General features: G+C 38.2%; 1 protein-coding gene and 1 long non-coding RNA gene across 2 annotated transcripts in view; one reads left to right on the top strand and one right to left on the bottom strand.

Annotated features, from left to right (window-relative positions):
• LOC107698296 (uncharacterized) overlaps window positions 1–17,014 on the top strand; it is an 18,229-nt gene extending 1,215 nt beyond the window's left edge. The window contains exon 3 of the long non-coding RNA XR_001635331.1: window positions 16,937–17,014. This is a non-coding gene — a long non-coding RNA (uncharacterized LOC107698296). The remainder of the gene's footprint in view (window positions 1–16,936) is intronic.
• LOC107698295 (inner centromere protein A-like) lies at window positions 5,421–24,555 on the bottom strand. Its single transcript, XM_016499249.1, has 7 exons — window positions 24,499–24,555; window positions 18,876–19,562; window positions 16,571–17,260; window positions 13,138–13,770; window positions 11,689–12,942; window positions 6,467–7,518; window positions 5,421–6,118 (listed from the first exon to the last, which is right to left on the bottom strand). Exons 1-7 carry the CDS (start codon window positions 24,506–24,508, stop codon window positions 5,657–5,659), a joined length of 4,788 nt encoding a protein of 1,595 aa, XP_016354735.1. The 5' UTR covers window positions 24,509–24,555; the 3' UTR covers window positions 5,421–5,656.
• Between the last annotated feature and the right edge of the window lie 1,364 nt (window positions 24,556–25,919).

The following is a 25,919-nucleotide window of genomic DNA, read 5'->3' as shown; positions in this document are numbered from 1 at the left end:
AGACTAGTTAGGTACGCAGGAGCTAACCCATTAAGGGCCTTATAGGCAAGTAATAATATTTTGTAACTGATACAGAACTTAATAGGTAGCCAGTGCAGAGACTGTAAAATTGGGGTAATATGATCATATTTTCTTGACCTGGTAAGGACTCTAGCCGCTGCATTTTGGACTACCTGTAGCTTGTTTATTGAAGATGCAGGACAACCACCTAGCAGTGCATTACAATAGTCCAGTCTAGAGGTCATGAATGCATGAACTAGCTTTTCTGCATCAGAAACAGAATTCTGAACATTCTTCAGAATATCTTCTTTTGTGTTCAACAGAAGAAAGAAACTCATAAATGATATAGAGGCAATGCAGCATAAAAGACTGACTAAATGACTTCAGCATCTCAGAATCTAATATGCTTTTGTAATTGTTTTGTAAATGCATTTATGCCCCTGATGTTATATGACTTTTTTAGAGTAACTTACCCAACACTGGTTGTTATGTCGGGGATGAAGGAAGGGTGCATTTGTTTCAGCTGTCGGCGAGATTGACACAAAACTACACAACATTGAAAAAATAACTCTTAAAATGACCCATCGGGCTCAACCCAGCATTTGAGCTGAAAAAGTCAATGGAAAAAGAAATCACACAAAGATGCCTTCTCGATTCATATAAATAATGATCAGTATGTGAAGAAGCCTGCTGGTGTTTGATCATACACAATAAGAAAGAACTTCTTTACACCGTGTCCTAACCAGTCTTGATGCTACGCATGCGATAAAACGTATCTTTTCCATGTTTGCCATTACAGCAATACATAACGAGCGACAGTGGATTCTATTTTAGAAACAGTTCCTATTTCTACAATGTCGTGCGAAGTGTATTCCACGACAAAGATTGTTTCAGTCACTTAGTATGTATTTTACTAATTTTAAAATAGTTTAATATTTATGAATTACGCACTTATCCATTATGTTGCGAGTGCAGCGCGCTTACAGAGAGGCTCCGCCCACACGCTGTTCTGATTGGCTGTAGTTTTTGACTGATTTTCTCGCGTCGTGTAGCAATGTCACACCTGGGGCAAGTTCAAGCTCAAACCGGTGCGTAACGTTTTGCTACAGTTTCCGGTTTGAACGACATGTTTCCTGAAAACGGTGTGCAACGCAGTGACTGTAACATCGAGCGTATTTTGCAGTATTAAACACGTATTTATACCGATTTCATCAGGCTCCGAAAATTCTTCAAAAAGAACACAAAGACTGGCCTTCTCAGCTGCCATAGCTGCAACTCTTGCGTCATCAGAACAGAGTGTTCAACGCACCACCGTTTCCGTTTAAAACACGTTTTGCAACGTTTTGTCGGGGCTGAACGCAGCCCTGGTGTGGACAGACAATTGACCATATGCACGATTACTTCCTGGTTTTAGATAAGCCAGTTCAGTCATTTCCGGTCAACTGTACTGTGCCTAAGAGGAGCGCCCCTTGCTCGGTTCCTCTACATAATCCATTCACAATTTGGAGAAAAGTTTTGTTTGTCTAAGAGGACCAAACGTCCACGTAGCCTATACCATTTCAGGAATGACAAACGCTAATGTTAAATTTATGCGAGTGAATCCGTTAAATCATGCCGCGAGGCATTGCTATGATTGACAGTGGCAATGAAATTAATAATCTGATGAGCCGATGTCAAAATAGAGCTGTGCATTAAGTGATTCAGACTAAATTCAGACTAACAAAACTACACCAGCAACAAGTCTGTGTTGGATAAGACTTAAACAATGAAGTTATTAATTTAAATCGAAACATTTCAAAATATTTTACTTCCTGGTTTTAGATAAGCCAGCTCAGTCATTTCCGGTCAACTGTCAAAATCAGCTGTGCTATAAGGGTAGCGGTCTTTGCTCGGTTTCTCTACACAATCCATTCACAATTTGAAGAAAAGTTTTGTTTGTCTAACAGGACCATACTGTATACTATATACTACCGTATACTCTTTCAAGAATGACAAACGCGAGTGTAAAAAAATTTAATCTGCTAAATTATTCTGCGAGTCATTACTATGATTGATAGTGATAAAGCAATGGAGGAACAAAACATCTGACGAGCCGATGTCAAAATAGAGCTGTGCATTAAGTGATTCAGACTAAATTCAGACTAACAAAACTACACCAGCAACAAGTCTGTGTTGGATAAGACTTAAACAATGAAGTTATTAATTTAAATCGAAACATTTCAAAATATTGAATGCATTATTTAATTGTTATACCAACTTATTTAATTTGTATTTGACTATATAGGTATTTAAATAATTCAGCATTATAGGCTGTTGTCTGGCCTTTATTTATTTTTTAAATGACAAGTGACTTTGTGACTTCCTGCACTTGCTATACTTTATACTTCAGTGCGATAAAGTACAAAATTTGTTATAATATTTAATTTTATAATAAATCAAAAGACGTGAAAAAACTAGGGAGTTGAAATGGCAGCTGCAGCCAATGAGTGATCCTCTGCTGCCATCTCCTGGTTATAACGATAATTTAATTTTCATCTTAAAAAGTCTTTATTTTTCGCCAAGAGACATGTTTTTGGCACATTTCTTCATGTCGTCTTCATGAATGAAAAGTTAACCTTTAATAAAGTGAATTTTGCTGCACCGAGTTGAGAAATAATAAGGCTTTAAAATTTTATAAGATTTAAAAAATGTGTTTATGGCTATAAGGTAAGATATTGATTATCGAGAATACCATTACGATGTCTAACCGCCTAAACATTTACGATAGTGTTTATTTGTCAGCATTTAAATGTACAGTTATGTATCTGGGTACTTTCCTGGGATTACCAGACTCTGCATATAAAATTATATGTTCTTTAATAACATGAAACTGTATGTTAATTCCGGTATCATTATTTATGGTGTTGCAATTATTTTGTTTCTCAGTTTCTGATAAGAATGAGGCAGGAGAGGTTTCTGTGAGAGTCTCTACCTATATTTAGCACATATAAAAAATCAGCTTCACCGGAAGATTACGAGCTGGCTTATCTTTACCCGGAAGTTAATGCATATGGCCAATTCGCTTTACTCGGGAATCTTATCGCGTAGTGTCTGGTTAAGATGTGTTAAAGTGTTCTGACATGAAGTTGCAATAATCTTCCAGCTGGTACAGCGTCTGTCTGTGTAAATGTCACAATGAAAAAAAAAGAAAAAAAAAAAAAGTCAAACTCTCAATTCACTTCTAAAGTGGCCTAGCTTGTTTGTAAACGTTTATTTATAGAATTCAGCAGTTTCATTTATGTTAAAATTGACTTTTTTAAACGGTCAATATGTAGAAAGCAATTATATAGTGTTAAATGTAGCATTTGTGATGGGTTCTCATGCAGGAGCAGCTTGTTTAGTGAGGGACACTTTTAATGGTGAACAATATTTCTTTACAAACAGAATAACTGAAAAATCTGTTTATATTGTTAAATGGTTTGTAAAATGTATTAGTTGGGTACTGTTCAGAACCTCAGTGATAAAGGACTAACAGCATCACACAATCTGTTAATGAGGAATTTTATTTATTTATTTTTTTGTGTTAATAGACAGCATAAAATAACTGAATATGTGGAAATACAGCATGATTCCAGAATAATGCTCAGATGATCATGTTACAAATAATTCAATGCAAACAACACCCAAAGTAAATAAGAACTCCCTGTATAACTCTCTCTAAACTGTTAGTTATGATTTATAAGTATCATTGTGATCAGTGTTAGATCGAATCCCAAATCAGAAACATTAGAACCAACCCCAGATGCTGGATAATGTGAGAAAATATCTGTTTTGTCTGATACTCAAAACCCGCTAACCCGTTAGCTGAAACTCATTAATCTCTGTCACATACACTCTTAAAAATAAAGGTGCTTCACGATGCCATAGAAGAACCTTTTTGTCTAAATGGTTCCATAAAGAACCTTTTACATCTGAAGAACCTTTCTGTTTCACAAAAGGTTCTTTGGGGTGAAAGAAGGTTCTTCAGATTATAGAAAGGTAAGAAAGAGATGGTTCTTTAAAGAACCTTTGACTGAATGGTTCTTTGTGGAACCAAAAATGGTTCTTCTATGGCATCGCTTGAAGAACCTTTTGAAGCACCTTTATTTTTAAGAGTGTAGCAGAAAGAAAGCAGGAGTGCTTAGTTACATTTCAGTGCTCAGTCTGACTTCATTGGCTTTGTCCAAACTTCATCCCTACTTTGTCTTTACTTCGTCTGACCAGCAAATCCAACAAACATTTTTATACCAAAACAATAGAAATGAAAAATGACTGCTTCACATCATCGTCCTGTGACATTTAAAGCCTTGAAATGGAGACATTCTCTTATTCATGAAGACAAATATCCCTTGAAACACACAATCATAACGGTGTGTGTCCACTGGAATCACCATTAGATTAAACAACAATATCAAGCACTACAAATGCAAAGAAAATAATAAAATAATAAGTAATATAATAAGTGATTATAAGTGATTAAATGGTTATTAAAATGTGTTATAAATGATTAAATTGATTAATTAAATTAACAATGATTATATGATTCAGTGATTATCAATTAATAAATGTCTGATTGCTATTAAGAATCCTGCATCAGCATCTCAGGCTTCATATACTGATGAATGAGAGGTTTTACAGTTCATGAACAGCTGACAACAGTTTTCTTACTTTTGGATCAAGCGAGCGATCTGTTCTGAACACAGGATGCTGTTAACATTGGTCTTCACTACACTATATCTTACAGCCCTGTCTTTTTTATAGTCCTGCTATAATTCATGTTGCTTCTTCCTTTTTTAAAGTCTATCAAGAGAAAGTTAACTTTGTATGATTATTTTAGTTCAGGTCTATACACATTTGTTCCTGTAGAGCTCCAACTCTAATAAAACATCTTCATTAAGGTCTTCAGGATCTCTTAAAGGGTTAGTTCACCCAAAAATGAAAATTACCCCATGGTTTACTCACCCTCAAGCCATCCTAGGTGCATATGACTTTCTGCTTTCATACGAATACAATCAAGATTTATATTTAAAAATGTCCTGGCTCTTACAAGCTTTATAATGGCAGTGAATGGGTGTTGAGATTTTGAAGTCCAATAAAGTGCATCCATCCATCATAAAAACGGAATGAATGCGTGTACAACAGTTAGCGGAAGCTAGAGATTACGGTTTATAAAGTTTTAAACATGGATATTTTTCTTACAAAAACGCATTGGAGGCCTTTATTAACCCCGGAGCCATGTGAGGAACTTTTTATGATGGATGGATGCACTTTATTGGGCTTCAAAATCTCAACACCCATTCACTGCCATTATAAAGCTTGTAAGCAGGACTTTTTTAAATATAAATCTTGATTGTATTCGTCTGAAAGCAGAAAGTCATATGCACCTAGGATGGCTTGAGGGTGAGTAAATCATGGGCTCATTTTCATTTTTGGGTGAACTATCCCTTTAATGACCGACAGCTGTGTAACTGCAGGGTTGTGACTAAACTCTGGCCCTTCAGGAGCAGGTGAGAAAAGCCCTGATTAAATGAATACAGATACAGTAACCCACTCATGCTTGAGAGAAACAGAAATGCAAAAGAACCCTTCAAAAGACCAGAGCTAGTCATTTGGCTCATCAATAATATTAAAAAATATTTCACATGACAAGACAACTTCTTTCCCTTTTTAATTTTTCCTCATCATAGGTTTCAGTTATCTTTTCTGTGAGCTCCTTAACCTGCTGATCTACTTTCTCTCTGAAATCATTCAATTCTGCTTCTTGTGTTTTGGTTTCATCTTCATGTTTGTTCTTCATCTTCTCTATTTCCTCTTCAAGTTTCTGTTTCATTTCTTCACACTCTGTTTCTTCTGTGTCTATTCTTTCTCTCTCCTCTCTTTCTCTTCTCTTGATCTCCTCCTCTTGCTCTCGTTTCAGATCTTCCATAATTTTCTCCCATCTCTTTCTCTTCTCCACTCGTCTCTCTTCATCCTCTTGTTTTCTTCTCTTCCACTCCTTTTTTCTCTCTCGTTCCAGCTGCTCATAACGTCTCTCCATTTCATTGATCTTCTGTTCACATTCTTTCTCTTTCTGTTCTCTCTCTGTTCTCTGTTTTTCTCTCTCCTTTTCTATCATCTGTTTTTCTTCTTCTCTCTTGGTTTCAGATTTCTTTCTCTTGTCCTCCAGTTCTTCTTGTTTATCTCTCAGCTGTTCCTCATGTTTCTCTTTTCTCTCTCTTTCCTCTTCCTCTCGTTCACTCATCTGTCGTTTCTTCTCTTCCTCCCATTCTCTCTGCTGTCGTTTAATTACATTTTGAGTCTCTTTGTCATTTTCAGCTTCTTTTATTTTTCTCTTCCATTTTTCTCTCTCTTTCTCTTCTTGCTTCTTCCTCATTTGTTCCTCTGAATCTCTCTTTTTTATTTCCTCTTCCTGTTCTTTTCTTAACTCTGTCATGATTTGTCCATGAGCATTTTTCATCTTTTCTTGATCTTGTTTATATTCTTCCTCTCTCTTTTTATCTTCTTCTCTTTCTTTTAGCTCTTCTTCATACTGTGTTCTCTGATCTTCATTCTCTCTCTTCATCTCCTCTCTTCTTTGATTATATTCAGCTCTTTGCTGTTCCTCCTCTTCTGATTGTTTCTGATCCTCTGTCTCTCGTTTCTTCTGCTCTGATTTTTCTTTCTCCTCAAACTCTCTCCTCAGTGTTTCCTCTTGTTCTCTGAACTTGTTCCTCAGTCTCTCTCTTTCCTCATCTGCCCTGTGTTTCTTCGCCTCCAGTCTTGTTTCCATGCTTTCGAATGGCATGTCATATTTGGCTTTTAATTCTTCAACTTGACCCTGATTTTGTCTTTCTTTCTCTTTTATAATTTTCATTCTTTCTTTAATGGTGATCGCTGCCTCCTCAAACATCTCATTAGTGAAATATCGGCCCTGATTAGATTTCTTCATCTCTTCTATCATAGTGAACAGCTTAGTAACTTGCGTCTGATCTTGTGTTTCTGTGTTGTTAAAAGCCAGGAATCTGTTTCCACAGTCACTGATCAGTTTCTCAAGGTCATCATTTTTATATTTTCCTACATATTGTTCTATTGTTTGTTTTTTTAGTTTGTCTCCTCTAGTGTAGAGAACAATGCTGAACTCTGCTGCTTTTGGTCCAAAGATCTTCATTATCATTTCTAAAGTGTCTTTCTCCTCTTTGGTGATTTTTCCCATATTAAACACAGTGATGAACACATGAGGTCCAGGTGCTGACAGTGAAACACATTTCATTATTTCTTCCTGCACTTGTTCGTTTGTCAGTGAGGGGTCAAAGAGTCCTGGAGTATCAATAATAGCTACTGATTGACCATGAACTTTACCAATTACCTTTGTGCAAGTAGTGGTCACTAAACATGAGCTGTCTTTACTGTAAAACCCATTTTTTCCAAGGATAGCATTTCCTGTGGCAGACTTTCCACTTCCTGTCCTCCCAAACAGCAAGATTCTCAAACATCCTGAATTTGATGGTGAATCTTCATCATCTGAAAATGACAATAATAGAGTGTAGAGATTAACAACAATTGATTAAATTTAGGACCCTGAGCAACAATTGTTAAACTCAAACCTGCAATTTTAACTATAAGCGACTGTTCATCTCAGTGGTTCTCAATGTTTTTTGGGTCACCACCCCGTATCCATTATGCAGGTCTCTGATCCCATTAAATAAAATGAAGGCTAACTGTCCTCTCTGAATATTCCCTGTGTTTATAATATTAATATTACTTCTTCTAATAATAAATAGATTAGATTAGATACATTTTGTGACATTTAAATGATCATAAGGATAAACAATGCTGATTTATTTTCACAGACTTCTTTGCTCATATTTACCAATGGGGCTCATCATTCTGACATTGACTATATATCACAACTGTTCAATGTGTTTTTGACCACATTGCAACTTTTAACCAGGACAATTTGACTTGGTCTTGATTCGAAACTTGAATACAAAGACTCAAAGACTTCTGGGGGCCCTAAGCAAAACTTCATCAGGGGCTGCCTGTCAGTGTCACGGTGTGCCTACTGTGAAGGAGCGAGGAGACGAAGGAGATTCCAGAATTATCACAGACTTTATTTACAATAGGGAAAACCACACGTAGGACACGGGGATCGATGTTCACAGGCATTCAATACCGGACGAAGGAAGACAGCGTAGACTACACTTTAAATACAGGAGCAAATGAAGATAATTAACAAAACACAGCTGGAAACAAATGATGAACTAATCGGGGAACATAATGGGAACAGGAAGGACCAAATAAGGGCAAGGAAAGCACATAGGGAGCAAAACACACACAAAAAAAGGAACAGGATCTGACATTACTCCACCCCCTCCCGGAAGGCACGTCCCGCGCCGTAACAATTCCACCAGGACTGGGACACGGGGAATACCTCCAGGGCGGATCAGGCAGTCCAGGGTGCCATGGCGGCACAGGGAGCTCAGGGGCCATGGCGGAGCAGGCTGCCCGGGGAGCCATGGCGGAGCAGGCAGACTAGGAAGCCATGATGGAGCAGGGAACTCAGAAGGCCATGGCTAGACGGCCTCCGTGACCTTGGCCTCGCCACTCGGCTCAGCTAGAGGCCCTCCGTAGGCCTAACTCGGGAACTGTGGCCCTCACTGGGCTTGACTTGGGGACTGGAGCCCTCCTTGGGCTGGACATGGGAAATGGAGCCCTTTCTGGGCTAAAATCGGGGACAGGAGCCCTCACTGGGCTAAACTCGGGAACAGGAGCCCACTCTGGGCTGGATTCAGGGACTGGGAAGCGCTTACCAGAAGCTGGCACTGGAGGGTGCTCTGGAGGAGCAGACACAGCAAGGCACTTTTGAGGAGCTGGCACTGGAGCAAACTCAGGGGCTGGAGCCGACACTGGAGTGGACTCAGGGGCTGGAGCCAACCACCTTCTCCTCCTTAGATTCCCCTTTAGGTTTGGGGTGAAAGGCATGGTCGGCGGGCTTGAGTGAGCCGCGGCCGGGGGGCTTGATTGAGGAACCGCCGGCGGGCTTGAAAATGCCGCGGCCGGCAGGCTTGACAGAGGAACGGCCGGCGGGCTTGGGAATACCGCGGTCGGCCGGCGGGCTTGACTGAGGAACGGCTGGGGGGCTTGTGAATGCCGCGGCCGACGGGCTTGATTTCGGATTGGTTTTGTTGCCACCACCTGGGTTGATTCTGCATGCCAAATTTGCTGGTCCGTACTTGTTTGAAAAGAAGTTGAATGAAACAAACTATGTTGTTGCAACACCTGACCGGAAGTGTAAAAGTCGTGTACACCATGTGAATCGGCTTAAAGCCTATATGAGTAGAACAACATCTAAGAATACCAATCAGAATACCAGAATACCAATCAGTACTCCCTTAGCTTGTGCAGCTGCTACAGTGTAGCAGTCCTCTACAGAGGAGGATGAATTGCAAGGCCAAGACTTCTCTATCTTCCCCACCCGCCTTCAAAATTCTGCTATACTACAAAATCTCTCTGGTTTCCTTTCGCATCTCACCGCAGAACAGTCTCATGACTTGATGGAGTTGCTGAGTACTTTTTCCATCTTGTTTAGCAATGTCCCCGGTAGAACATCTGTCTGTACCCACGACAATGATGTGGGAAATGCCAAACCAATAAAACAGCAAAACAGCACCCTTACAGATTAAATCCACAAAAGCGAGAAGTTATGCAAGATGAAGATAAATACTTGTTAAGTCACGGACGGTATGGCTGTGCCCAGTCAGATCCCATGGAGCTCTCACTGCCTGCTTGTAAACTTAATTCTAACTTTCGGTTCTGTACGGATTACCGTAAAGTTAGCTTTCGGGATGAGAAATGCACCTGCTACACCTGTGAATTTGCTAAAGGTACTATTACCTATTTGGGTAAGCAAGTTGGTCAGGGACTGGTAAAACCAATTAATGCTAAAATAACAGCCATACTCAATTTTCCTGTTCCATCAAATAAACTTGAACTAAGACGTTTTCTAGGGATGAGTGGTTACTATCAAGCTTTTTGTCCAAACTTTTCCAACTTGGTCTGTCCACTCACAGATCTCCTCGGCACAAAACGAGAGTTTGTGTGGTCTACTGACTGTCAACATGCCTTTGAAGCAGTGAAGGATCTCTTCTGTCAGGCTCCTGTTCTTTCTGCCCCTGATTTTGAAAAACCTTTTAAATTGCAGGTGGATGCAAGTGATAATGGTGCTGGAGCAGTATTGTTACAGGAAGATCAAGCTTGTGTTGAACATCCTGTCTCCTATTTTTCTAGGAAGTTCATTGGAGCTCAACGGAATTACAGTGTAATTGAAAAGGAGGCCCTTGCACTGTTATTAGCTCTCAAGCATTTTGATGTATGCCTGGGGAACAGTATTAGCCGTTGTAGTGTATACTGACCATAACCCTCTGGTGTACCTTTCTCGTATGTCAGGTGCCAATCAACGATTGCTGCGGTGGTCTCTCACTCTACAAGAGAACAACTTGGATATCCGGCACAATAAAGGGGTGGAGAACGTTATGGCAGATGCCCATTCGAGAGTTATCAAAATACTGTGTGTCCACTATCTAAGAGATAGTTGCGATTTGTATTTTAAGATTTTGTCTTTCTGTTTATTTACGTTCTTAGCGGTGGGGGTTTTACGTCCTGTGGACATATTTGTGAAACGGGCGATCTTGGAAGAGTGCCATCTATTGGACGTGCCCTCTCTTCTCCCCTCCCCACCCCTCTCTCTCTCTCTCTCTCTCTCCATTGCAGACCGCCAATCGGGTTCCAGCTGATGCTCATCGCCCATCAATAGTGTGTGAATGCCACAGAACCCCAAAAAGTATAATAAAGCAAGGAAGCAAAGCTGAAGTGTTGACGGAAACGCGCTTCACTCTTTGTCCTGATCCAGAACTGTGATTTGTTTTGTGTATCCCTGTGCGACCGTGTGCAGTCTTTACCTCTTAACTTTGTGAACGAATTGCTCAATCACAAACTGTGAGAGAGCATGTAAACACAAAGGGCCCCCCCCCCTTTTATGTCTATTTTGTTTTTACTCTTAATTTTTGTGTAAATACTTTTGTTTGCTTTTGGGAAGCTGTAGGGAGATGGTGCCCTTTTCTTTGAACTTGAAATTTGTCTATGTTTATTTTAGTCAGGCAGTAAGGTAAGACTTTGTTGTTGTTTTATTTATTTTCTTTTGTATATGATATTTAATGTTTTCCTTAATAGTTAGAGTGTTTTGTTTGTTATGTTGGCCTTGCCCTCTCCTGAAGATTAGCTTCCGTTGTTACTCTTTTGGTTACCAATAAAAAAAACAAACTAATTGCTTAATCTTGTGTTCGTTGCTTTTCTGGATCAGGGGATTGATGTGACCGTCAACTCCTTTTAAAATGTTATATATGTTACAACCTCGCTTACCCCTAGACATATAGGGAGGTTTGTAACAGTGTTTACAAGCGATTTATCTGTGGTTTCAGCTGGTGGCTCCACTGTAAACTAAACTGATCTAGATCTCGAAATGCTACTTGTTACAATTGATGATTATAAACCAGTGAAATATTTCTTCAACAATATAGCAACCACATAAACTGCTGAACAGCAAAGTATAGTAAAATAAAACTATTGTTTACACCCAAATATTAAATTTTTGGCAAATTAATTTTAAAATTAGTTGGTTATTGTTTGACTCACTGTTTGTGTTCTGAACCTCAGGAGTTCCTGTGTAAAGTTCATTAAATATACGTCTTTCTTTCTCCTCTTCTTCTCTTTGTCTTTCCTGTTGTTTCTCCCATTCCTCTCGTTCTCTCTTCAGCTCCTCTCGTATCTTTCTCTCTTGTTCCTCTATGTCTTTAATGTCTCTTTTGTATTGTTCTTCTATATATTCTTCTTCTATTCTCTTTCTCTCTATCTCATGATTCTGTCTTTCTTCCTTTATCATCATCTTTATTCCCTCCTTCTCTTCTTTCAGTCTCTGATTATATTCATCCCACATCGCCTGTTCTTTCTTTCTCCATTTCTCCACCTCTTCGTCTCTTCTTTGTCTTTCCTCTTGTTTCTGTTTCTCCCATTCCTCTCGTTCTCTCTTCAGCTCCTCTCGTATCTTTCTCTCTTGTTCCTCGATGTCTTTAATGTCTCTTTTATATCTTTCTTCTCTCTCAATAAATTCTTCTTCTCTTCTCTTTCTCTCTTTGCCATGATTTTGTTGTTCTTCCTCCATTTTCATCTTCATCCTCTTTTTCTCTTCTTTATGTTTGTTCATCAGTTCTTCTTTTTCTCTGTTCACTTGCTCCACTTTCTCCATCAGTATCTTCTTCTGTTGTTCTTGTATTTCTCTTTCCATCTCTCTGAACATCTTACATGAGTAGTAACTTCCTCCGTTTGTTTTCACCATGTTGTCTATCTTCTGCAGTAGATCAGTCACCTGTGTTTGGTCTCTAGTCTCATTATTGAACACATGGAATCTGTTTCCACACGCTTCAATCAGATTTTTAAGGGCAGATCCAGGTTCTCCCAAAAACTGATCAATGGTTTTGTTCTTCAGTTTGTCTCCATTGGTAAATAGCACTATGGTGTACATTAATGAGTTCACACCAAACGTCTCTTGGATGATCTTCACTGCTGTTTGTTCTTCTTGAGTGAATCGTCCCAGTGGAATCAGTAAGAGAAACACATGTGGTCCAGGCAGGATCATAGCGATGCAGTTTCTGATTTCTCTCTGGATCTGTTCATTACTGAGTTCAGTATCAAACAGTCCTGGAGTGTCGATCACAGTGATGTGTCTGCTGTTGATTTCATCTGTCTCTTTCTGACACTCTTTAGTAACAGACTTTTCAGAAAAGTCTGATTTAAATGCTTCTCTTCCTAAGATGTTGTTTCCAGTTGAACTCTTCCCAGCTCCAGTTTTTCCCAGCAGAACAATCCTCAGTTCATCTCTGTTTCTTGAATCTAAAGATAGATAAAAAAAAAACAAAAAAACGATTTATTCAACTTCAAGTGAATACTGTCAATTGTAGCCTATATAATTTATACTGAAGCATCCAGTGCTAATCATATTATTTGTTCTGTAGTCTGCATATAATATTGTTTTGATTTCAGCAATCATGAAAAGTGTTTAACCAATGCAGATTTCCTAATCATTACCTTGTGACTGAAACCACGTCTGTAATGAATCGACTCTCTTCTTCATTTCTTCAAATTTCTGCAGTTTCTCCATCTGTGCCTCCATCAATGTCTCTGTGGAGAAACAAACACCACTATTTTCCTCAATCATCTGCTCCAGTTTCTCCATCAGCTCAGACACTTGTGTGTTCAGGCCGATGAAATGATGTCGTCCTTCAAATCTCTCAATGACAGACTGTGTTTCTTCATTGAGTTCTGCTGTCTGATGCTCTGGATTCTGCTTTATGAGGATCATGATGTGTTTGTTGACTCTTGAGCTGAAGACCCTCTGGATCTTTTCCATTTCTGGTTTGTCTTCATTATTAAGTGGAGCATCAGGAATGATGAGGATGAACACATGAACTCCAGGATGACAGAGAGACACACAGCGGTGAGTCTGACGCATCATGTCCTCCTCTGAGAGCTGAGTGTTGAACAGAGCTGGAAGCTCCACCAGACTGATCAGACGTCCATCAAGCTCCACGTCTCTCCTCACACACTCGGAGCTCAGCTCGGATCTTCTCTCGCTCTGCTTCAGGATCAGGTTTGATGTGAAGGATTTTAATTCTCTGTTACTCCCACACACAACCAGATTCAGCTTCACACCCTCTGGATCTGTGTCAAAGAAATAAACTAGTTCAACAATGTAATTTGAAATTAGATTAATGCTGCATTCACATAATGTTTTTGAATTACTGTAATCACAATTGCACTGTATTTGACTAGTTTTCCACTAAAAACCATTTGCGTCTTTGCTGAACACATACTCGTGGAAACACTCAAGAGAAAGAGATAAAAATATAATATAGCTGCAAGCAGCAATTACCGGGATTCGAGTGCTTTAAGACCTTTGAGTAATTATAGACATTTTAAGTAGATTTTATTCAAAATGGCTGAAAAATCATATGAGACAAAAGTCTTTTGAAGATGTTTTTCTTGCAAGAAAAGTCTACAGTCATACAGATAGGCTGCAGAGTGTGACAAAGAGGCACCCCAACTCAACATTTATACCTTCATCAAATCCGCATGCTTTGATCTCATCCAATCATAATGCATATTCAACATGTATGTCCATTTAAGGTGCCTAACTATGTCCTCCAGATGTGTTTGTAAGAAGCCAGGACGTCTAAAAGCTGACATAACATTTTCTCATCTCACACTTGTCTTGCAATTAGATTTCCTGTTATGTCTCATCTATCTCATGACAAATTTAAGCACATTACTTTGACATTCAATAAAGAAAGAACATTCCTTAGTAGAGTAAAGCAAATAAAACTACTAATAATATGAATAGAAAATAAAATTTCCTCCACAACTAGTAATACTATTTAATGATTTATCACTTTTGACCAATAGGTGGCGCTGCTCCCAAATTGATGTGGTGTGGCTAACTAGGGATGACAATGACACACACACAGTTTGATTCCAATATGCCAAAACAGTGCAGAAGTACAGACTTAGATCCATTTGGGCATTTTTTATATTTCCTGACCACTAGGTAGCACTGTGCCGAAACTGTGCAGGTAACCTCAGGACATGGTTGTTATAACAAACTCCAAGTTTGGTGTGAATACAATACAGTGTTGAGGAGATACAGCCTCATGTCAACTTTGGAGAGTTATTCGTCAAATTCATGCATTATTTAAGAACGATTGGGTGTATCAAAAAGCTTTTGATAACTTTTTGTAAGGACCATCAAAAGACGGTCTGTATCAATTTTGGTGAAAACCGGACCAACCATCCAGGATGAACTCGAAAAAGTTTTTTAAATTTTTTTTACATAATATCAAATTTAACAAAAGGTTTGGATGACAGCAGTGGTTCTTGAGGAAAAGTTGTTCAGAATGAGGAATCTAACATATGATATGAATATTGTGTGTATGCATTAAACATTGCATGATATAAGAGATGTAAAACGCTATGGCCGATTTCTTTTAAATTTCTCACAGACCTCTAGGGCAATGAGTCAAAGAGGCCTACCAAGTTTAGTTCCGATTGGCCTCCATTAACCTTGTCTAAAGGGTGTTCAAAATTGATTGGCCGATGGCAGCCATGTTTTTCGAGATTTACCTTGGATAAAGCCAATGTATGCCAAATTTCAAGTCAATCAGACTAATCAGCTGCATAGTTACAGCCATTTTTATGTTTTTTCCTGTTTTAGCACCACCAAGTGGACAAACTACCCAATTTTTTTCTCCTTACCTATGTGGTAAATTAAATTGTATGTACTGTATAATGTAACAGGCCACCGCTATCAAGCAGCTAACCTTGTCCCTTTAGTGGGTCTGTAGAACTCGTTATTTGTTTTCCATGCCATTCCGAATATGGATTCACTTTTCGGGCACATCCCTTGAATTCATTACATGAGAAATTTTAAATCTACAATATGGCCATAACATTTTTTCAGAAGCTGCATCTGAAGTGGCATTTAGACATACCGTATTTACATGGACTGTTTAATGCAGCTCAAAGGTGGAATGAATGCATTTACAATGCAATTACAATTGCATTAACAATTCTTAAAAATAATGGTATTTAAATGGGTATTAACAGGTTTCAAAAATGAATATTGAAATATGAAATGATTTCATTGAAATTAAGAGTGTCTTAATGAGTGAATCATTCAGTCAGTCATTCAGCTGATTCATTCAAACAACTGATTCATTCAGAAATGAAGTGACTCTCTTTATGAAAGTGTCACTGTATCATCGATTCACTCAATTTGTAAAGATGGTATTATGAGTAATACTCATATTTTTTTCTCTTTGAAATAGGTAGCTTATGAATAAAAAGGGTATTTATTAAAGGTGCAGTAAGCGATTTCTGGTTAAAGGGGTAGTTCACCCAAAAATGACAATTCTGTCATTAATTACTCACCTTCATGACGTTCCAAACCTGTAAGACCTTCATTCATCTTCGGAACAGAAATTAAGATATTTTTGATGCGTCAGGGTATTCTAGATAATGCGGCAGATGGTAACTCGGGGGAGATGTTTTGTTTTGTTTTGTTTTCTTTGTGCACAAAAAGTGTTCTCGTAGCTTCATAAAATTACGGTTGAGCCACTGATGTCACATGGACTCTTTTAACGATGTCTTTACTACCTTTCTGGGTCTTGAACGTGGTAGTTCCTTTGCTGTCTATGCAGGGTCAGAAAGCTCTCGGATTTAATCAAAAATATCTTCATTTGTGTTCTGAAGATGAACGAAGGTCTTATGCCCCACCCCCACCTGTCAGACCAGAGTTGCATCCCTGGTTTCAGTTTCAAAGCCAACACTTAAAACGGACAATGGAGAAGGGTTAGACGCTTCAGGCTAATAAGGCATGGAAATGAAATGTCTCTTTATTATAGCTGAAGCGAAAGAAAATAGTAATGCAAAATAGTAATGCTTTATCCAGAAAAATGAATCCACTCACCCAGTGTCTTGATCTTTTGCTGTAACTCTTTGATTTCATTATCTCTCAGTCTCAGTTTCTCCTCTAGTTCATGTCTGACTCTCCTCTCTGGAGCTCTTGTATATGTCTGAAGAGAATAGGGTTCAGTCTTCATGCTCTCTATACAGTCAAACAGGGCTGAGATCTGTTGAGAGTTTCTCTGGTCCTGTAACCCCATCACATTGTACCAACTCCCATAGAGACTCGCAACACTCTGAGATTCTGTGGACGCTACAAAATCTGTTACACTTTTGTCAACCGTGAGTTCAGTAAAGAAAAGCACCATGAAGTGTTCTTGAGAGTTAAATATTCCTTTAATCTTCTCCATTTCTGCTCTGTCTTCATTAGTGAGTGGAGTGACAGGAGTAACGAGGATGAAAAGATGAACTCCGGTATCACAGAGAGACACACAGCAGAGAGTCTCCCGCATCACTTCCTCCTCTGAGAGACGGGAGAGAGCTGGAAGCTCTATTACACTGAACTGCCGGCCATCAATCTCCTCCCCCTTTCTCTTCACACACACATTGCTCTTATCTTTCTGATGGAAAAGTTTATTTATTTGTATATTCATTTGTTTATTCATTGTCCCTCGAAATATTTTAGACACTGACTTCTTGAGTGTTGGATGATTTCCACACAGCACGATGTTCAGCTTTGCTTTTCGAGTAGTGACTGAAAACAAGTAGACTCAATACATAAATAATACATGAAGACGACCATTATCAACAATCACATGTAATTTGCCATAGAAATATAACATTTTTCACCCTTTTAAGTTATACTGCCACCTATGGTCTGATCTTCATAAAAGTTTGCATGCTTGTTTAGAATCTTGTGGATTATGAGCTGTTCTAAGTTTGTGGAGTTTTGAGTTTTTATTTAGGGTTTATAGGGTTTTGTGTATATTTGGGCATGCCCTCTTCAAAAAAAAAAATTTTACAAAAAGAAAACACTTCCTGTTTGTTGCACACTTCCTGTTTGTTGCTGCCGTGTGTTTTGAGTTTGAGCTCCGTCAAGTTAATTCTTTGTCGTCTTAATTTTTTTTATCTTAAAATCAATTTTATACACCATCATTTTCGTTTCTGTAACGTGTGAATATATCCCCTATCGTATTCTACAACAAAAACAATCAGAGCGCCTTGTTATCACTAGTTCTATTTTTGACTTCCCGAGTCCGCTATTAGCATATAGCCCGCTAGCATCGCCAGCGTGGTTGCCGCTAATCTCGCTTACATTACTAATACACTATTCACTGTTACTTGCTTTAATGGCGGATGTGTGTCTACCTTTGAGTGCAGGTGAGGACACGTTCGAGCTGCATTCGGTGCAGCTCGAGCTGGAGGCCGTGGAGAAGCAGTACTAGTATCAGTGAACATCACAATAATGTTAATAATGTAGTTTGTGTAAACAGCATGCTTACTTTTTTTATTTCAGATGTGAGAATAACAGTGTAAAAGAACCTGTTGCAAAGAGAGCCAAAGCAAAGCAGCCCACTTGGTCATGGAAACCAGAGACTGACGTTGACATGTTCCACAGGCTCTGAGATTCCTGCCTGCACAGGAACCTGGACCACAGCTAAGACCATGTGAAGCACACAAGATGAGCCCCAGATACAGATCCCCTGTAAAGACCTTGTCTCAGACGACCACCGGGACAAGACCACAGGAACCAGATGAGTCCTCTGCACAATGTGACTTTGCTGCAGCCTGAAATTGAACTGCTGGTTTTGTCTGGTCAGAGGAGAACTGGCCCCCTGACTGAGCCTGGTTTCTCCCAAGGTTTTTTCTCCATTCTGTCACCGATGGAGTTTTGGTTCCTTGCCGCTGTCGCCTCTTGCTTGCTTAGTTGGGGACACTTCATTTCCAGCGATACCGTTGACTTGATTGCAAAGATACTATTTAAACTGAGCTGGATGTTGACATCACTGAATTCAATGATGAACTGTCTTTAACTGAAAAATTTGTGTTTACTATTGTCATTTTGCATTATTGACACACTATTTTCCTAATTAATGCTGTTCAGTTGCTTTGACACAATCTGTATTGTTAAAAGCGCTATATAAATAAAGGTGACTTGACTTGACTTTTTTAGTTACAAACATTTTAGAAGCTTTTTAACTAAAACAGATTAATAAAAAGAATAAATAATAGTTCAAGTCACACAGTAGTGCTCCTCATTTTTCTCCATGTCATTTCCTGTCTCTACTGCACTGTAAGTATTAAAGGGCAAAAAACTATTTCATGATCATATTCTTAGAGATATTATCCAGAAAAAAAGACTGACAAACCTCCTCCATCCCGTCCTGTTTTTGTGCTCTCAACAGAATTCTCTTCCTCTTTGTCGTCATCTCTGACTGAAGCTCCAGAGCTGCTCAGATCTTCATCCACTGATGATCCATCACCTCCATCCTCATACATGTTACAGATGAGAAATTCTTCATGTTCTTTCTTGCGTATCTCCTCTATGCTTCTGATCAACTCAGAGCGCCATCCTGGGTTTCTTGTATCAAACTTAAGATGTCCTCCACACTCCTTTATTAAATTAGAAACTGTATTATTCCATATCTTAGAAGTCCATTTGGATGTAAGTGTGTCTTCATCAGAGGTCACCACTATAGTGTGTTTAATGGCCTGCTTACTGAAGAGGTTCAGCACAGTTTTCACTCTGTGTCTGTCCTCCTCACTGAAGTCCTTATACTGCAGTACGAGTACGATCACATGAGGTCCTGGAGCAGACAGAGACACACAGTCTCTCACTGCCTCTGTTATCTGATGATGTGGGAAATTTGGATGGAGCAGGTAAGTTTTGATGACTGTGATGTGTGTCTTCTCCACCTTTCCACTGATTATCTCACTGAGATGATTTGAATAAGATGGAGCTTCATTCTGAAACGCTTTTGTACCCAGTATAATGTTTGCCACACTGTTGTTTTCTGATCCATTCTTTCCTATCAGCACAATCCTCAGATCACTCACTGAAAAAGAGCACAAACAAACAAACAAACATGTTGGGTTTATACTGTACAAACTGTATATTCGATCATACCCCTAAACACAAACTTCACAGAAAACTTTTTGCATTTGTACATAATCCGAAAACATCATTTTGTATGCTTTATATGCAGTTTTCCTCATGGGGACCAAAAAATGGTGAAAAATTTCAGGTTTTACTATCCTGTGTGTGGTCTAGGTAAACCCTGTGTTGTGGGACACACACATACACACTCTCACTCACAAACACACGCTCACACATACACACAAATACACAAACTCCCACACACACTGCAATAAAAAACCACTGTCAATCATCACTAAAGAAGCTTGTAATAAACATTATACTACAAGAGTAATGACAGAATTAGCAGATTTCTCACAAAACTAGTAATAATGTTAACATATCAAGTAGCCCTTTCAGAAGCTTTATTAACATCTATAAAATTTGTACATTTGTTTAATACTTGAAAGTTATTACAAATAATTTAATTGACTTACTATTGGAATGATCATTACTTGGACTTTTGACACTTTTAGTACACTAAAAATAAAAGAATGGCAGCTGCATAGAGCCCTGTGACCACCAGAGAGCCACTAACACTGATTCAGTACAGTAACCAGTACAGTAAACTTGGGGAGTTTGCTTGTCCATTTGGAGAGAAAGTATTTTGAAAACAAAAGATTTATCCATCTGTATTTGAAATTAGATGCATGTAGCATGCTATTTAGCATTAAAATACTGTGCTGGAATATTTATTAGTCTGCAGAAGTAAGGTCAGTGAGGTTGTATGTTATGCTCAGTGTATGTGTTATGGGTTGTGATTAGGTGTTTAGGTGTCCAACCATATTGTGGGCCCAGATACAGAACCTGAAACAATATCCAACCTTCCCCATCAATCATTTCAACGTTCAGCTGGCTTGATCCGTGGGTTGGATGCCGATTTCGATTCATTATCGACTCAGTTTTTACACCCGTAGCAGTGGGCAGCCATATTGCTGAGGTGCCCGGGGAGCAGTTGGGGGTTCGGTGCCTTGCTCAAGGGTCGAGAGAGCTGGTTATTCACTCCCCTCACCGACAATTCCTGCCGGACCTGAGACTCAAACCCACAACCTTTGGATTACAAGTCCCCCCCCCCCACTTTCAATAAAACATAAATTCGTTCCCCGCACTTTTTTTTGGGCAAGTGTGTTCAAGTAGCCTAGATGTTTTCAGGGGCCAGTGTGAAAAAATCTAGATTTAAACGCAAGAGACAAGATAGTCTTTGCATGACCTGCCGTTTTATTTGTATCCAAAATGAGGAGATGTGAACATTACGGAGCGCTAAACACTCTCGTGCATTGTATGTTTCATTTATACTCAAAGCCGGAGGGCGCTCTCGCTCAGAAAGTCCAAAAAGGACTCATAGAAGTAATAAATTATGATGTGCCAGGAAATCCCTATTATGGACGAAGGCATCCAGCTATCCTTGTAGCTAAGCTGAATAGAACACGTAAAGACATTACATGCACGATTGCTACAATAGGCTATATGGTTAGTGTGTGTTTTTCCAAGTCATCTCCAGGTAATAAATAAAGTATCTGAATAATGCAGTGTTAAATGACAAAGCCTTTATAACAGTGGCCTATAGAAACTATAATATATATTTCCGGCCTTATTCTGTGATAAAAATGGAAAAAAGTGTAGTATATATAAACAAACCATAAAACTGCCAAAAAAGATTACAAATTTAATTAATAATACAAATTATTGGTAATTGTCCAGCAGTGTATTTAATTTCTTAGCAAATTAAAAGTAAGAGATGTATAGCCGCGGAATATAAGGGTGCTGCAGCACCCCCTGCTGACAGTTGTTTCACTGCACTGGAATTTAAGATGACACTGCTTATTTTTCAAGATTATTTTGTTTTGTATGCTGTCAAATGTGGTCTGTGAATTTTTGATCAGAGAGCTTTTGGCCACTGCATCAGAGTGCTGTCAATCACTGCCTGATTCGCTGCCTATTGTAGCCTCTAAATTTGATAATGCTCAACACCATGTATTATTCTTGTGTAGTCACTCTAAGCAGTGTCATACCAAGAAAAGACTCAGAGCTCACACATATGCATCTAGTTTGTATCATTTACTCTGAACAACTGCCTCCACCCACACACACACAGCCAACAACCAATCAATGTTCAACATTTAATTCAGCATACACATGAGCTGATAATATTACACACCATTGGTTCGAAGCGCTGTCAAAGCTTTGTAAGGCTTTTTTACCATGCCAGTAAAGCTACTTGAATCTGAATTTGCCAGTCGCTGATTGCTATGCAGATTTTTTTCAAATATGGACACACAACTCGACCACAGAATGTCTCTCTTCATGGTATGTAAACACTCAATTCTATATTTTAAAATATTGCCCTGGTCACACTGAGCTAATATTTATTCTGACGACTTAGTTATTTATTCGTGTGACTGATCACGCTGTATGAGTAGCCTAACAAAATGCTCTCTCTGTGTCCAGATTTGACTACAATAATAACTGACACTTCAAATCAACATTTAAATGTCAACTTTTACTAAAAGTAGTCTTTAATAATGTCTGAAAATATATCAATGAATAACCTTATACAAGTAATGTACTTTATGTCTTACGTTCTCACTCTGCAGCAAACGGTTTATATGTATTTTTATATAGGGCTATACAGCCATATAGTGGTTACACGCTGATATTGCAGATGATAAATGGTGCATAATTTAGAGGTTAATATTTAGTAAAGTCCCCTTAAAGTAAAAATATTAAAGAAAAAAAATATTATTGAACTAAAATCACAAAAGCACAAATATATATTTGTTCTCATATAACTCTGTCTTCATTCATTTGTATGCTCATCTATAAGTGTTTGGGCTGTTTAATTTAGGATTTTTTTTAAAAATCCCCCACCGCGGCCCCACCCTTCAACATCAAGCCCCGCCCCCCAGCACCCCCCAGATAAAATATGTTTCCACGGCTATGAAGAGATAATAAAAAAAAAAAAGTAAATTAGACAGGTATTATTACATTATACATCTCCAGCAAAGCCCTGTATAGAGATGTGTGTTGGTTTCACAGCAAAGCCTCACTTTCTGTCCAATCACGTGCGGTAGTCGCTTTGTGTGTCGGTTCGCACCCCCAGATCTTAATTTACGTGTAAGTTTTCATTCAGACTTATTTAATTACATATTTAAATAGCCAGTCATACAAGTGATATGAAGAATTCAAATGATTTCTGAAAGATAAAATACTTGCCATATGCAATTCAAATATGTGTACATTATTCTTCTATTACATTATCTTGATATTCGTACTGGCATTTAATGCCACAGTATAATGGGTAAATAAATTCAGAGGAGAAATTCAACACACACACACACACACACACACACACACACACACACACACTGTTAGGCTTTTGTTTGTACAGTACACATAACATTGAAGCTCATGTTCCATGAAGATATTTTGTAAATTTCCTACCGTAAATATATCAAAACGTAATTTTTGATTAGTAATATGCATTGCTAAGAACTTCATTTGAACAACTTTAAAGATGATTTTCTCAATATTTAGATTTTTTTGCACCCTCAGATTCCAGATTTTCAAATAGTTGTATCTCGACCAAATATTGTCCTATCCTAACAAACCATACATCAATGGAAATATTATTTATTCAGCTTTCAGCTGATCTATAAATCTGAAATCAATTTCTAAAAATTGACACTTTTGCTCCAGGGTCACATATACGGAGTGCGTGCTTCGTCCGCGGAGCGTCTTTCACAGGTTTTGGCTGCTTTATTTATTGGTAACTACAATATGGCGCTGTTTTCGACACTCTCAAAGCTTTAAATCTTTTCACGGAACAGTTAGAGGTATCAGTGCTTCATGAGGCTTCATTTCCCCAATATTATGTGCACAAATAAAAGCCTAACTCTTTCTATGAAATTATTTCCCCATGGCATTAAATGCCAGTATGAATATAGGCTATGATGTAATTGAAGAATAACGCACACATATTAACATCACTACCATACATCACACGCACAATGCTAAACTGCCCTGTCGATCGCATTCGGTGTCCCCCGCAACGCTGTGTTTACCGAGAGGGACATGGAGCAGTGATGACGTTGCAGAGTGACACGTTTGCGTCACTAGCTTAAATTAAAACGTCTTGCTTTGGCCTGCTGTGTTCTGTTACTTCTAATAAAGGTTAATTACTAAAATTGAAACTGAAACTAAAATATATAAAAACTAAAAAGAAATGTGTTCACAGAATAAAAACTAAAACGAAACCGAATGTAGAACAACTAATAAAAACGAAACTGAAATTTATAGCAACACTGAAAATGATATTAAAACAAAAACGAATTTAAAAACATAAAACTGTAATAACGTTGGTCTAGATAACCGATCTGATGTGTACTGAAAAGTTTTATATGTATAAAAATGTGAGATGTTGCCTTTTAGCACTCAGGTTATTAGTTTCTTCCTGGAGTTAAAGAGTGCAGTGAAACATAATTTAATAAACCGAACGAAGTAGAACATTGAGGAAAACGTTGCTGCACATATTTGATATATCTGATTCCTGAACTTGATGCGATTTTAACACCAACTATTGAAATCAAACTGCAGTTTAGTTTAGGCAGCATTTTTGCTCGTAGTGAAATAAAAAGCCATTTTACACGACCTAATTCCTCGAAGCCATTTCACATCTATGTGTAACCTTTTATGTCAGTGTCTTCCTGGTGTTCAATGCCACTTTTAAACATAAATGTAAAAGCGCAGTGAAAAAATAATTGAAGTAAACCATTGCCTTCTGTAGTCTAATGTTTCATGAATACTTCATATATTGAGGAAACGTTGCTTTATATTTTTGTACATAATTAGATTCTTACCTGACGCCATTTCAACGCCTTGAAATCAAAATCGAAAGAAAAACGCTGAAAGACTATAGGCCCTCTTCTGTGCCCCGCCTGCAGAGGCTGAAAATATATCGTTTATTTTTATTTGAGTGAAGGATGAAACTTGAAATTATCTAGGGTAGGGTAAAACGCCCTTAAGGACTGTGTCATGTTTTTTTCTGTGAAACTAAGTTAAATTTGTCCAGAATAGTTATCATAGTTTTAGTGACAAAGACATAATTATTTGAATGTTATTAGATTTTTGACAAAAATTAAATTTGTACCTGGGGGCGTTTTGCCTCACAGGTGGAGGAGTAAAATGCCCCCAGTCTGACAAAGCAATTTGCTTTATACATTTACAGCAAAATCAGAGTACAGGCAGTTTTAGCTTAAAATTAAAAATAATATAATCAATAATTATGAATTACAAAATTATATTAGTTTATTTGAAAAATATTGCTACCTGATGCTAACTTGAGGTAATTTATAAATATAAAGTCCAAATATTTTTATTAAACCAATTAGAATACATTTGATGGAAAAACAAAGGATTTGATGTTCCGGACAGAGTAACTAAGCCACGCCCCTTGAGGGAGTTTTACCCCACAGACTAGGTTTGAAAAAAAAAAGGTCATTCTGAAAATATAATGATATTTTTTTTTAAAAACACGTACTCTCTATCTACAGGCCTTACTGTTCTCATATCATATATAACTGTGATGTTCTACAAAACAACAAGCGTTAAAACACTTTTTTCTTATTCTGCTGAAAATTAGATCACTTCCTGTGAAATCTGTTTTCTCTCAGGTTCATCAGCAGTGTGAGCTTCACGATGAATACTTCTAGATCACTCTTGTCAACACAGTCCATAGTTACAACAAAAATGTATCTAGACTTTATCTAGTGGTTATTTTGTGAAAAACAGTAGCGGCGTTTCCCCCACTCTACCCTATTCCAGTTCAGTCCACGTCATCCATTCATTTTTCCTCTTTTAAACCAGAAATTATATACGGAAACTGTAGTTTCTTCCTTAATTGTTCTGATGAACAGCCTGCAATAAGCAGAAACAAAATCATTTTCATTATTCAAAATTCTTATTTAATTAAAAATCATAGGGATGATATACAACTTGTTTTTTAATATATAAAAATGCAGCAGCTCCAGAAATGTAGGTGGGACAGATTCTGAGTCGCAGCGTACTGTAAAAACAAGCGCTACAGCTCTCAATCAGGGCTGCGTTCAGCCCCGACAAAACGTTGCAAAACGTGTTTTAAACGGAAACGGTGGTGCGTTGAACACTCTGTTCTGATGACGCAAGAGTTGCAGCTATGGCAGCTGAGAAGGCCATTCTTTGGGTTCTTTTTGAAGAATTTTCGGAGCCTGATGAAATCGGTATAAATACGTGTTTAATACTG

Source organism: Sinocyclocheilus anshuiensis, unplaced genomic scaffold (genome assembly GCF_001515605.1).
Source record: "Sinocyclocheilus anshuiensis isolate Anshui unplaced genomic scaffold, SAMN03320099.WGS_v1.1 scaffold2216, whole genome shotgun sequence".
Taxonomy (NCBI): domain Eukaryota; kingdom Metazoa; phylum Chordata; class Actinopteri; order Cypriniformes; family Cyprinidae; genus Sinocyclocheilus; species Sinocyclocheilus anshuiensis.
Note: the sequence above shows the minus strand (reverse complement) of the source record. Positions and strands in the feature narration are given on the sequence as shown.

Excerpts from the sequence above, each read along its gene's own strand:
- LOC107698295 (XM_016499249.1), bottom strand. Across the intron at positions 17,261-18,875 it reads AACAGGACGGGATGGAGGAG|TCACTACTCGAAAAGCAAAG; the intron begins GTTTGTCAGTCT and ends ACTTGTTTTCAG. Across the intron at positions 12,943-13,137 it reads GACGTGGTTTCAGTCACAAG|ATTCAAGAAACAGAGATGAA; the intron begins GTAATGATTAGG and ends ATCTATCTTTAG.